Source organism: Salvelinus sp. IW2-2015, linkage group LG8 (assembly GCF_002910315.2).
Source record: "Salvelinus sp. IW2-2015 linkage group LG8, ASM291031v2, whole genome shotgun sequence".
In the NCBI taxonomy this organism is placed as follows: domain Eukaryota; kingdom Metazoa; phylum Chordata; class Actinopteri; order Salmoniformes; family Salmonidae; genus Salvelinus; species Salvelinus sp. IW2-2015.
The window spans coordinates 47,034,697-47,048,762 of NC_036848.1; the positions used below are offsets into that span (position 1 = coordinate 47,034,697).

The 14,066-nt window shown below is 46.1% G+C and overlaps 1 protein-coding gene and 1 long non-coding RNA gene across 4 annotated transcripts in view; one reads left to right on the forward strand and one right to left on the reverse strand.

The window, feature by feature from the left end:
- epas1b (endothelial PAS domain protein 1b) overlaps positions 1-13,816 on the forward strand; it is a 56,098-nt gene extending 42,282 nt beyond the window's left edge. For 2 of the 3 annotated variants that reach the window (XM_023993573.3, XM_023993574.3), the window contains exons 5-16: positions 1,898-2,010; positions 2,233-2,435; positions 6,506-6,612; positions 9,550-9,697; positions 10,021-10,229; positions 10,822-11,039; positions 11,517-11,630; positions 12,042-12,520; positions 12,641-12,737; positions 12,906-13,008; positions 13,146-13,313; positions 13,665-13,816. In XM_023993573.3, coding sequence (XP_023849341.1) covers positions 1,898-2,010; positions 2,233-2,435; positions 6,506-6,612; positions 9,550-9,697; positions 10,021-10,229; positions 10,822-11,039; positions 11,517-11,630; positions 12,042-12,520; positions 12,641-12,737; positions 12,906-13,008; positions 13,146-13,313; positions 13,665-13,816 — 2,111 coding nt within the window. Of the gene's footprint in view, positions 1-1,568; positions 1,686-1,897; positions 2,011-2,232; positions 2,436-6,505; positions 6,613-9,549; positions 9,698-10,020; positions 10,230-10,821; positions 11,040-11,516; positions 11,631-12,041; positions 12,521-12,640; positions 12,738-12,905; positions 13,009-13,145; positions 13,314-13,664 lie in introns of those variants that run through there. The other variant, XM_023993575.3, reaches the window with a different exon arrangement.
- On the reverse strand, positions 8,449-9,449 carry LOC139028160 (uncharacterized). The gene is made up of 3 exons (XR_011480355.1): positions 9,375-9,449; positions 9,266-9,286; positions 8,449-9,048 (listed from the first exon to the last, which is right to left on the reverse strand). It is a non-coding gene; the product is annotated as an uncharacterized lncRNA (long non-coding RNA).
- Positions 13,817-14,066: the final 250 nt, after the last annotated feature.

The following is a 14,066-nucleotide window of genomic DNA, read 5'->3' on the forward strand; positions in this document are numbered from 1 at the left end:
ACACACAATGAATAGTTAACATAACTTCATGTTCCAGGCTATAAACACTACTCCACTACCAAATGAACACTACTCCACTAACCTATAAACACTACTCCACTACCATATGAACACTACTCCACTACCCTATAAACACTACTCCACTACCATATGAACACTACTCCACTACCCTATAAACACTACCACTACCATATGACACACTCTCCACTGCCTATAAACACTACTCCACTACTATGACACTACTACACTACTCCACTACCTATAAACACTACTCCACTACCATATGAAACACTACTCCACTACCATATGAACACTACTCCACTACCCTATAAACACTACTCCACAAATACCATATGAACACTACTCCACTACCCTAGAAACACTACTCCATACCCTATGAACACTACTCCACTACCCTAAAACACTACTCCACTACCCTAAAACACTACTCCACTAACCTATAAACACTACTCCACTACCCTATAAACACTACTCCACTACCATATGAAACACTACTCCACTACCCCTATAAACACTACTCACTACCATATGAACACTACTCCACTACCCTATAAACACTACTCCACTACCCTATAAACACTACTCCACTACCATATGAACACTACTCCAACTAAACCCTATAAAACACTACTCACTACCATATGAACACTACTCCACTACCATATGAACACTACTCCACTACCCATAAACACTACTCCACTACCTATAACACTACTCCACTACCATATGAACACTACTCCAACTACCCTATAAACCACTACTCCACTACCATATGAACACTACTCCACTACCATATGAACACTACTCCACTACCCAAAACATACTCCCACTACCATATGAACACTACTCCACTACCCTATAAACACTACATCCACACCACCATATGAACACTACTCCAACTACCCTATAAACCACTACTCACCACCATATGAACACTACTCCACTACCCTATAAACACTACTCCACTACCATATGAACACTACTCCACTACCATATGAACACTACTCCACTACCATATGAACACTTGCTGTTGGACAATAAACTGCTATAATTACGTAATAACACTAAAATGACAACTATCTCGGCCATGTCTTGTGTGCCATGCCAAGAGAAAATACTGTAATGATGGTAGAAATAATATTCTGGACACACTGTCTCTTTCCCTGCGTCTCTCTCCCCAGTTCTCCTCCAATCTCCCCGTGTTCTGCTGTTCTGTTTTTTTTGTTATTGAATCCATTTCTCTCGCTCCGCGGTGGGCCACACCACGGTGATCAGACCAGGGGCCTAGTAGGCTGACTCCTAGGGCCCCTTCCTGGGACTGTTGATAGAGGAGGGGCTATGGGGGCCAGAGGAGGGTGGAAAGGTTGGTGGACGAGCGTGCGCTGCTGTTGTGTCCACACACAATCCATGCCAGGCCTTTCCCTGGCGCCACCCCCCTCATGGCGCACCCCTTTAACAGTCCTTATCAGCTGTACCCACAAGTCTCTGCCTTGCACCACGGCTAGCGGCCAGTGTCTGAAGAACGCCACCCAGGGCTGAACTCTGGCTTTGTGGTTTAACAGCTTGGCTGCAGCCACTCTGTGGTGAATGTGCTACAATGTAGTGATGCTGTCACCACTAACAGCTTTCATGATCAGACGTTTTGGACTGAGTTGCTGATCCAGGTATGCAAGGGATTACTACAGAAACACAGAGCAGAGTCCTTTGTGTGTGTGCTTGTGTTCACATTGGTGGTATAGAGAGGAGTGTAAAGAAACCGAAACCTTGACCTCACACAAACTTTCATCTCACAAGCATGTGATTGGAAAATGAAGGTGAAAATGTCACATTCTTGAACGCTAACCCTCAATAATGATCTGTGTATGTTTGTTCACAGGCACTGGGAAGAAGGGGAAAGCCTTGAGCACTGAGAGAGACTTCTTCATGAGGATGAAGTGCACAGTGACAAACCGAGGACGCACTGTCAACCTGAAATCAGCCAGCTGGAAGGTGAGTGCATGGAACTAACAGAAGATACAAGATCACTGCCATCACTACTCATGAACAACACATGTTGTTTATTTTTTATATTCAATCATTTTTAGTGTTGTTTATTTAGAATAGGACCATACTGAATCAATGAGATGATATCCTGAGGTGTGACATCAGACGTTGCATCTAATCGTTTTTATATAGAATATTATTGATATATGTGTGTCCCCTCTTTCCTAGGTTCTGCACTGCACTGGCCACCTGAAGGTGTACAACAGCTGCGCCSCTCATGGGCTGTGTGGGTTCAAGGAGCCTCCTCTCACCTGCCTGGTGATGATGTGTGAGCCCATCCCCCACCCCTCCAACATCGACACGCCCCTGGACAGCAAGACCTTCCTGAGCCGCCACAGCATGGACATGAAGTTCACCTACTGCGACGACAGGTAACGCACACGGTCAGATACACACACACACTCACACACTGTCAGATACACACACTCACACACTGTCAGATACATACACTCACACACACTCACACACTGTCAGAAAAAACACACTCACACACACTCACACACTGTCAGATACACACACTCACACACACTCCCAGCAGGGACACAAAGTTCACCTACAGTACTATAGCAACAGGGAACACACACACAAACCATATCACATACTCACACACAGGCATACACTCACTCTCTATATATGCATAGTCACAGACTAAAATACATACTCATACATAAAGTATGTACCCATTTCATTCTCATACATAGAGTACAACTCACACATCCACATCCTGGGCAAGAGAAGCAGCAGCTGCAGTGACTGGTAAAACTCCAAATCAAGTGCTGTCACTGAACGACAAATTATGCAAAAATACACAAACACACACAAGCATGCAAACAGGCTGGGGGTAATGATATACTGACTGAAGGAGTTTGATTTGGCAGAACCAGATAGGAAAAAACATTAAGAACGACATGTAAATACGCCTTTCGCACGGCATCTTCAATGAGCGCCAGACGTTACCCACAACATGTTCTCAGGGCGTTTCACACAAAGAGAGCCCTATGCGTCTATCACCCCGACAACCATGGCACCATGTCACCGTGACAACTGTGACACTAGTGACAAGTCCAGGTCTTACCGTCATGTTTCCGTTATGATTGATGTCCCTGTTAGGAGTGTCTGCTGTTCCCTCTGGGCCAACTGCATCACGGACACAGCAGCCATCTTTGAGCCAAAACTGGTCTCACCGGCAGAGAAAAACATTCCATCCTCCTCGCTGCTTGAAACCACACCGGTCAGGTTTTTCTGTAATCTGATCAAGCACTCATGCAAAGACAAAAGGTTCCTTTTGAGAACAGCGGGTACCTTCCTGCGAACAAGAGGCCCGTTTTACTTTTGTAGCATTTTGTTAAACTTAATCGTTGCACAAATCGTCTCCAATTACGCAAATGAGGTGAGGGCCCATGATGCCTGGCACACGTCATTATGCTCATTAGTGGTCCTGGTCAGTGCTCCCACCTGGCACGCCACGGATTGCTTTAGGACGGCCCCCTAGGAGAGGAGAAAGGCTGAAAATAAGAGAAAGAACTGTTTATGTAATGTTGATTTAAACTTCAACATTCAAAACTTTCCTTCTTGCTTGGGTCAGAATAGGCTAAGAGAAAAGTTTCATGATTGAGGTGACTTGGCACATAAGCTTCCAATCATCATTATTGTGGCTATTTCAACATGGAAACTACGTATTAATCCAGGGTCTGCATCGTTGTTTTACCTTTTTAAGACATTTCTCTGATTTTATAATAAGTACCTGATTGAGGTCCACCAGCTGAACTGTAAAAATACAAACCAATCCCCCTTCATCTTTCTGAAGATTATGCAGGCATCATTGGGAGAGTTCAGAGCTCTCTATTGTACTTAACACCTAAACCCACATCCCTCAGAGGTAAAAACACAAATCACTTAATCGCATAAACAACACAACCTATGTGTGGGTATGATGCAGTGAGGGAGGACTTATCTGTGCTCGTGGTTGGCTAGCTGGCTGGCGAACTGGCTGTCTGGCTGACTGGTTGGTTGGCTGGATAGCTAGCTGACTGACGCCCCTCTGGTTGCAACTCATCCACAGGAAGTGATTAGTGAAATGGGTTTAGAATAGAGAGGCCTTCAAAGATCCCCCCCTCCTCCCTCCATCACAAACCCTCCGGGTGCAGCTGTCAGGGGTTACATAACAACAGGACAAGAGCCCAGGACCACTAAGAGAGGGCCTTTGTCTAACACACTGAGTGTACAAAACATTAGGAACACCTTCCTAATATTGAGRTYCACCCCCTTTTGCCATCAGAACAGCCTCGATTCGTGCGGGGKATGGACTCTACAAGGTGTCAACAGCGTTCCACAYMGYTGCTGGCCCATGTTGARTCCAATGCTTCCCACAGTTGTTTCAAATTGGCTGGATGTCCTTTGAGTGGTGGACCATTCTTGATACACACAGGAAATTGTTGAGCGTGAAAAACCCAGCAGCGTTACAGATCTTGACATGCTCAAACCGTTGCGCCTGGCACCTACTATCATACCTCGTTCAAAGGCACTTAAGTATTTTGTATTCACCCTTTGTATTCACCATCTGAATGTCTCAAGGCTTAAAAATCCTTCTTTAACCTCTCTCCTCCCCTTCATCTACACTGATTTGAAGTGGATTTAACAAGTGACATCAATAAGGGTTCATAGCTTTCACCTGGATTCACCTGGTCAGTCTATGTCATGGAAAGAGCAGGTGTTCCTAATGTTTTGTACACTCAGAGTAGTTGTTCACAAATAATCCCCACAAGCATTGTAATATATGCCATTTAGCAGACGCTTTTATCCAAAGCAATTTACATTCATATGTGTATACATTTTACATACGGGTGGTCCCGGGAATCTAACCCACTATCCTGATGTTGCAAGCGCCTTGTTCTACCAACTGAGCTACAGGACCTTGTAGATTAGTGACCTGAGTGCAGTGACTCAAAACCACTAGATTAGACAAGGAGGTACAGTTCTCCTACAGTACAGGGAAATACTGAAGTTTGGTTAACCACCAAGGCGATGACCTATAACCTCCTGAATCGAGCTTTTGGAATCCGATATCAGAGTTTCCAATGCTTTTACTCCATTTCCCAAAATATGAATGGAATGGAACATCCCCAGCAACACAGCGATCAATGGACCATAAAGATCTAGGATTCCCATGCCCATTGACCATTCCCCACTTACCATTCTTACTCCTMCTGTGGTAGAGGAGAGAGGGAGAGAAAGCGTTAGACAGTAGAACATGGAAAATAGAGAGTGATAAAAAGAGATTGAGACAGTTTGGCTCGAACAGAACATCACGTTTGGTCCAGACAGCTCAAACTAAAAGGATTATGGGTAAAACAATTAGCGCTTAACAAATCAGATCACGAGAGAGTAGATGGACTTTATGTCAGAGGTGAGAGTTCAGTTGTGAATGAAAGAGAGTTTTTCCACTAGAGATCTGCCTGGAGAGGGAGAGAAGGTGTCTCTCCTATTTCACAAAATCAAGGTCTTATCTGCTGACAAAAGGCCTGTAAGAGCTGAAATATGCCATGCTCTTTCGGGACTTGAATTGCACAAGATGCTCTCAATGTGTTTGAGGGTGAGAAGTTCAATATTTATACGTGTGTCGGGGAAGGGGGAAATTGGAGAGAAAGTGTTTAATTAGTGCACTATTTAGCAATAGTACAAGTGTAGTAGCAGCAGTCGTGATGTGTGTGTAGCATGAATGTATATCAGTGGAGGCTGCTGGGGGGAGGACGGCTCATAATAATGGCTGGAGCTACGTGTATGGAATGGCATCAAACCACGTGTTTTATGTATTTAAGACCATTCCACTATTCCGCTCCAGCTCTTACCACGAGTCCATCCTCCCCATTTAAGGTGCCACCAACCTCCAGTGATGTATATGTGCGTGAGTAATTTAACTAAATTTTGCAGTAGCTTGACGAATGGTTGAACTAAATTTAATTACTGTAACTACACACTACTTTATTTGCAAAAATAAAATAAAATATGGGTGAAGTAGCCAATCATTTTCTTTCTTTTTTGCCATCAGATCTACCTAATTTTCACTTCAAACATACTTCTTGTGTTTAATAGGCTAAATTACACATTCTGTTAACATCTGACTCCAGAGTAATCTGTTCTTGCAATTTTTTGTCTATGACATTTCAGATAGAAGATATGATAATTTATCACTAAGTAGTTGTGATGTAGTTAACTACTTTTCAAAGTAACTTCAGTTATGTTAAACTATATTTTTCTTAAGGGTAGCTTTACTGTAGCTAAACTTCTTCCGGTGTGAAGTAATTGGTAGCTTGGTAAACTATATTTTCTTAGTAGTTTCTCCAACACTGTGTGTGCGTGAATGTGTGCAAGAGACAGAGAGAGAGACAAATAGAGGAAAAAGCGAGACAGAACAGTGTGTTTGTATTTCTGTATGTTGCAGAGTCACTGAGCTGATGGGCTACAGTCCTGAAGATCTGCTGGGCCGCTCTGTCTATGAGTTCTACCACGCCTTGGACTCTGACAGTGTCACCAAGAGCCACCAGAACCGTGAGTGTCCACACTAAAACTGACTACACTGAAAAGGCATCCGCATGCTTCCCAGCTGAAACATTTTGGAAGAGTTTGTGCATATATTATCACGACATTCTGTGACGTTTTGGACTTCGGCAAGGTTTTTTTTCGGCCGTTGGGCACAACATATTTTTTTCAAGGCCAGCCGAAGTTCTAGAGCCAAAGTATACGCCCCTTCATCCGTGATTGGTCAACTGTAGGGATTCTTCAATCAAATCTTTGTCGCCATTCAATGAGTGACGACTCGTTGTCTTGCAATTTTTTTTATTGTTAGATGTAAAATTGCGCCACTAAGATCTCCTCAGCAAAAAGAATACAACATTAATGACAGTTGTCTTAGATTAATTCGGACTATTTTGAAGAAGTGTATACTGGCTCTGACTTCTCAAAATGGACAAACAGTACTATTGTGCTTTTTTCTTGTTTTTCAAGCAAAGGTCTTTTAATAAGGGAGTATGCMAGCACACCCGTTCAGTTGGCCTAGCCGACTTCGGCTAGCCGCCAGCCGAACTGAAGCATGCTGACTCCTTAACTCAGGGATGACAAAGAGCATGCTGACTCCTTAACTCAGGGATGACACCATATAGAATGATTTTGAAGTGGGGGGAAATGTCTCATCCACGTGTTGATGACCTTAAATCTCCTCTTCTCTCCCTTGTAAAGCCCTGTATGAACCTCAGCTAGCTACACACACATTTACACACTCACACACATATTAACACATGCGTACACGTCTGCAATTGCGCGCGCAGGCACGCGCGCACACACACACTATCCCCCCAGTTCTGTTGTGAAAAAGCAGTCTCTTAGCCCTAGGCCCGTACTTAATGAATTACTCCTACATAGGGACTCTAATAGCCACAACATGTGAGCCTGCTAAAAAGGAGAGAGGGAGAGAATAAAAAAGAGGGAGAGAATTAAAACAGAGAGAGAGAGAGAGAGAGAGAGAGAGAATGAGGATCTAGCAGAGCTGCAGAACTGGTTCTTAGAGAACTGGGTGGATGGTCCAGTCTTAGCCGCTGCGGCCTGGTTCCCAAGCTCTCCGGTGTCACTGGTGTAGGAGGGAACAAGGCTTTACAGTAACAGTGTCAGAGCAGCACCACACTCAGTCTATAGGAGACCGGTACTGAGCTCCCTTTCTCTGCATTTTATTAAAACCATTAATCCACTTCATCGTTTTTAGATTGTTGCCTTAAACGTAACACAAACGTTTTTTAAATGTTTGTGATACTGTAACAGGCCGTATTCAAATCCCTGTAGATTTCTATCCCTAGCCCTCCTTCTCTGTTTATGTATATGTATTGATTTTACCAGCCCAGAGATGAAACCCAATCCATGTTGACGTCCACCAGCTTCTCTAACACAGAGATCAGCCCCCAGCCCCCAGCCCACCTCACACACAACACCCTCACATCACATCTAAACCGCACTAGGCCCCTCTCTCTCTCTCAGCCAAATTACATTTCAGATGCATGTGTGAGTTATGACTATAATTCAAAACAGGCCTTATTACATTAGTGAGGCTCTGTGGACCTGGGACGGTATTAAGATGTCTTCAATCCCATTAGGGCTGACCTGTGACGGGGGAGATAAGAGGAGCGCAGGGCGTCTGTAGTGACAGGGGACCAGGTGTCCCACATTGCCCCTGTAATGAGGCCCTCCAGTGGGATGGCTTCTGTCCCCCAGTGACATTTACACATCATTAAAAGCCTCTCTCTGTAACAGGAGAGAGGGGAAAAAGAGAGAAAAACAAGCCAGGGTCTGGATTGTGTTGTTCGCTGAAAGCAAATCTACCTGGAGCAGGGACAGTTCTGTGGGCTTGTGTGGTGGTGGTGGTGGTGGTGGTGGTGGTGGTAGGAGTGTGTGTGTGTGTATGTGTGTGTACCACTCTATGTTTGTGTGTGTTTGTTTACGTCCTAGTTGTGGTAGCTCTACTCTCAACACATCAAGTGAGCTCCCAGCTCCTTGTTACAGTCTATGAAACCGCATCCATCTATCAGTGGTGTGGTTAGCCCTAGCAGACTGAATGCACCACCTCCTCCAGAGAATAGCCTCTCTATGTGGCCCCCTTTCCGGCCCAGAGACACAGACGGCCAGGCTGGGCCGGGTCTCTGCGGCAACGTGACTGGCCAATAGAGCAGCAAATGCTCTGGTCTGTATTTACTCGCTCTAATCCTGCCCTAGGATGAACCCTACGACCCCGGGCCTGCTACTTTCCCACGCCAGTCCTGGGCCTGGGCCAACCCACACTGAGGACAGCAGCTAGGCCATCCCTTCCTTCTCTCTCCTGATACTTATCTATCTCTCTATCTCTCCTCACCCCTACATTTCTCTCTTCTTCACCCTCTTTCTTAGTGTTACCCTGGCCTGAATCTCTCTCCTCTTCACCCTCGTTCTTAGTGTTACCCTGGCCTGGAATCTCTCTTCTTCACCCTCTTCTTAGTGTTACCCATGGCCTGATCTCTCTCCTCTTCACCTCGTTCTTAGTGTTACCCTGGCTGGAATCTCTCCTTCTTCACCGTTTCTTAGTGTTACCCTGGCGTCGTAACTCTCTCTTCCTCTTTCTTAGTGTTACCTAGCCTGAATCTCTCTCTTCTTCAACCTCTCTTCTTAGTTGTGTTGCCCTGGCCTGAATCTCTCTCTTCTTCACCTCTTTTTAGTGTTGCCTGGCCTGAATCCTCTCTTGTTCACCCTCTTTCTTGTAGTGTTAACCTAGCTGAAATCTCTCTCTTCTTCACCCTCTTTCTTAGTGTTGCCCTGGCCTGAATCTCTCTCTTCTTCACCCTCTTTCTTAGTGTTGCCCTGGCCTGAATCTCTCTCCTCTTTGCTCTGCTATTTGCTCTCTGAGTTGCTCTTCTTTTCACCTTCATCCAGCTAGTTTTATACTGACTCTCTCTCTCTCTCGCTGTACAGTGTGCAGTAAAGGTCAGGCAGTGAGTGGACAGTATCGTATGCTGGCCAAACATGGAGGCTACGTGTGGGTTGAGACCCAGGGCACAGTCATCTACAACAGCCGGAATTCCCAGCCGCAGTGCATCGTCTGTGTCAACTACGTCCTCAGGTAGGGTCAAAGAACAAGCAGAAACAGAACATAGGGCCCATTAATCTGAGGTTCCCAGACCATAAACCTACTCCTGGATGAAATAGCATGTTTTTTCACTGGAGATCTTCTATTGAAAGTATTTTTGAGTCCAGGACTAGGCCTTACCTGTGTCCAGGAAACTGGCCCATTATGTACAATATTGGGGGGAGGAAGTGATGGTGGAAGGCTGCTGGTTCAAATGTGAGATTACAGTATGACAGTAGCTTCATTTTAGTCTTAAAATCTGGTGGTAACATAACACATCCCTGAGGTATCCCTCTGTCTCTCTGTGTGTTTTTTAGTGACGTGGAGAACAAGTCCATGATCTTCTCCATGGACCAGACTGAGTCTCTGTTCAAGCCCCACCACATGAACAGCTTCTTCACCCAGAGCGGTGCTGCGGTGGCCGCGGAGCCCATCAAGACCCTGTTCACCAAACTCAAAGAGGAGCCAGAAGACCTTGCTCAGCTGGCCCCCACACCTGGAGACGCCATCATCYCCCTTGACTTTGGTCAGAACACTCCCCAATATCTCCCATTCTGCTTTAGATGTCTCCCTAACCATACCAATATCTTCCGTTATAATGTCCATTTCCCCCTAACCATACCCATATCATCCCATTACTACAATACATCTCCCCAATGCCATGCTCCATGTCACATGATATGGTAGAAGTTAAACATGTAGTTATAGTTATGCCGTCTCTAACGTCGTCCCCAGACTCCAATTGGTGGCGCATAAAGTACATCTATGTGAAAACTATTTCTAAGATGTGTACTTTCAGATTTTCKTAACTCATTTTCTTGTTTAAATCACTTACGCTGATCACACTTTGAAGTCCACAATGAAGGAAGGAGGTTCTATGAGTTAAACTAGATGGTGATGGACTGACAGATCAGACAATTAAAAACAGAGGTTGTTTCGTCCGCTCCAGCCATAGACCAGTCAGGTCAGGTTCTGAGGCACTGTGAAACTAGACGGTTCTACAGAGAGACAGCCGGCTGGTGGACAAGATTACACCATCTCTAGTTTAAGGTAATGGCCTAAGTTCTATGAAAACAGGAATACTAACCATCTACTGTTTATATGATTGTGTCCTACAGGAAGGCCACCGTTTGAGGAGCCTCATCCTCCTCTTTACCCCAAGATGTCTCCCATGCCCCCTCCGGCCACCCAGGGCTGGGTCAGTGATGCCCACAAGCCCTGCCCGGCAGGAGACATGTCCAACCACATGGCTGCCACCTTCTCAGTGCCCCAGAACCCCACACCAGGCAGTGCCACCCCCAGCACGGCCCCCCCTAGCCTGAGCAGTTGTTCCACGGTATGTAGCTGCTACTGTCCATGATGTCCTTTTTCACTCTTCTATCATTCTTCTGTCATCTACTATTTCATTCAACAATACCACATCCGCCAGCACAAGCCTTCGTTACCAGTTTTTCTTCCACTGCAAATGAATGTGACTCATGGGTTATGGTTTGTGTTTTGGTACGCTTGTGTGTGTTCGTGTTTGTGTGTGTGTAGCCTAAGTGTGTGTCACAATGTGTGTGTGTGTTTGTCACCATGTGTGTGCTTGTTTGTGCGTGTGTGTGCATGTGTGATGGAGTGGGCACGGATCCTGGGTGTTTGGGACAGGGGGCAGAGTGTGGTGAGAATGGAGGGGGTGGATGGTTGGAATAAGCAGTGGTCACTAGTTACTCAGGGCTCAATGGAGCTTTTGTCATGTCACGTCCTTTCTCTCTCTCTGTCTCTTGGTCTCTCTCTCTTGGTCTCCCTCCCTCRCTCCTCTCTGTGGGTACAGCCCAGCAGCCCAGGGGATTACTACAGCGAGAGAGAGAGTGACCTGAAGGTAGAGCTGACTGAGAAGCTCTTTGCTCTGGACACAGAGGGGCCCAAGAGCCCCGGCAGCACCCAGGTCAGTCTTACTGGCACTTCACAGACCCACTACTCAACCAGTGTGCATGAGATGGAGGGTAGACATTATAATAGATTTACATTTATTTGAAGGGCAATTCTGCCACTTTTCAACTTCATATGCATTATCTCCATCACTACATAAAAAATAACATCATGCTTCTCTGTGTCATCACAGGGTAGGATTAAAAGTAAGAAAAACTGATTTTCTTACTTTTTACCGTTTTAACATATGTAGACACTGGTATTGTGTTGGAGATGATGAAAAGGWGGTTGAAAGTGGTGGAATTGCCCTTTAACCAAAGTGTGCAGTAGGGTTGCTTTCTGGTCTGACTGTATTTTGGACACTTTTTGTCTTGCAATGTCCTAATGCACTTCAGAAGTTTGATTTGATTTGATGTGACCCTCTCAGTCGGTCCTGAGTGATCTGGACCTGGAGACCCTGGCTCCCTACATCCCCATGGACGGAGAAGACTTCCAACTCCACCCCATCATTACTGAAGAGGCCCCTGGAGGCCCCGAGGGGGCCGCTGACCAAATGGGACACCGCACCACACAGAACGGGTTCAGCAACATCGCCAGCCTCTTCCAGTCCCTGGGATCCCCACAGTCTGCCCACTACCAGCCCGCCAAGTGGGCCCCAGGAGACAAGAGAGGCCCGATCCACAGTGAAATGAGCCCCATGGACTCCAGGCCTACTCTGCCCTACACAGGCCCTGCACAGATCACCCCCTACCACACCCTAGCCAGCACCCCTTTGTCCTCCATAGGCGGACGTCAGAACCTGCAGTGGCCCCCCGATCCCCCGTTACACTACCAACAACAAGTGGACGCCATGGGCGYAAGCCACTCATGTCAGAACATGCCGGTCAACAGGATGCACAAGCAGAGGTACTATAGTGGACCTTCAGTGTGTCTGTCCTACTGATTCAATTCAGTTCCTGTACTGATGCTTGATAGAGCTAGAGTTGATCTACAGAGATGGTCAAGTAATGTGATGTTCTTCTGCAGGTCAATGGAGAACTTTGTCCAGGCCTACAGAGACATGAGTCCTGCTAGAATCGCCATAGCCAACAACTTCAAGCGCTCCTTCACGCAAATGGCAGTGGTACGTATACCCTCTCACTGATTTCTAACCGTAGGCTATGATGTGTGTATTCAGTTTGTGTGTGCTCACTGTTAAATATTTCATGAGAGTTGTATTAGATGCGGAAACTACAGACTGGTTTTGACTAAGTTTTCYACTGTAATGTGTGTCTGTTTTTGCGTTTATCAGGGTGACGCCACCCTGAGTACGCCATCAGAGATGATGTGGAAGAGGATGAGGAATGAAAGCTGTGCCATCCTGGATAGATCTCTCAGRACCAGCTCACTGGCAGGTACTGGATGGTGGACAATGTGGGACATACAGTGTGCAAACCAAAATGCCAAATATCACTTATAGTAAAAACCATAGTAGAGAAAATATAGCAATATTGAACTCATCTTAATATCTCTCTTCCTCTTTCTTTTACAGATAAAGGTATGTGCATACATGGGGGTGTTGACCAGTGTCTCAGCCCCCTTCAACGGCACAGGAAGTCCCAGTATCCAGGATGTGGAAACAGTGCACCTAAAAAAGCCTTCCCCGAACAGTGGTGCAACTACAGAGAATACRGTATGCTGCCCTCTCCCAAAACAGAGGGTAAGCCTGGCATTTTTATTTCCATTCTAATGCAACTCCCATGTGTCGTATGTCATTTAAAAGATTGACTGGTCAAACTAGTAGCAACCAGTTGGCCAGGTTGTGACCAGGCAAAGAAAATACGTTAATGTTCACGTGGGGATTTAGGCAATGATGAAACAACATGTTCAAATCTATTTTTAGAAATCGATTTGGACAATTGATATCCTTTGTTTTGTAATCACAGTCCTTTTCCATGACTTGGCACCATAGTCAATTGACTGTCCTCCTCAGATGAAGGTTGATTGGCTTTTGCCCCAAAGCCATTTCCTCCCTACTAACGGACTGTCTACATGTTTGTTGTGTGTGTAGGGGTTGCCAGTCGGCTGTTGGGCCCGTCCTTTGAGACCTATTGTCTGCCAGAGCTCACCCGCTATGACTGCGAGGTCAATGTCCCTCTCCAAGGCAATCTACACTTGCTGCAGGGCAGTGACCTACTGAGAGCCTTGGACCAGTCCACCTAGACCCAGCACTACACCCCCTACTCCCCCACCCACCCTACCCTGGACCAGGCCTCCTAGACGCAGACATATACCCCCTACCCAGCCCTGGACCAGGCCACCTAGACCCAGACATATACTCCCTACTCCCCCACCCACCCTACCCTGGACCAGGCCGTAGGGGTGCGGGCGTGTGAGTCGAGTTTACGTTATGATTAGATGTTCCAGGACTTTAGGACAGGGGTAGGAGGGACTTGGCTGAGGTGCCAGTCAG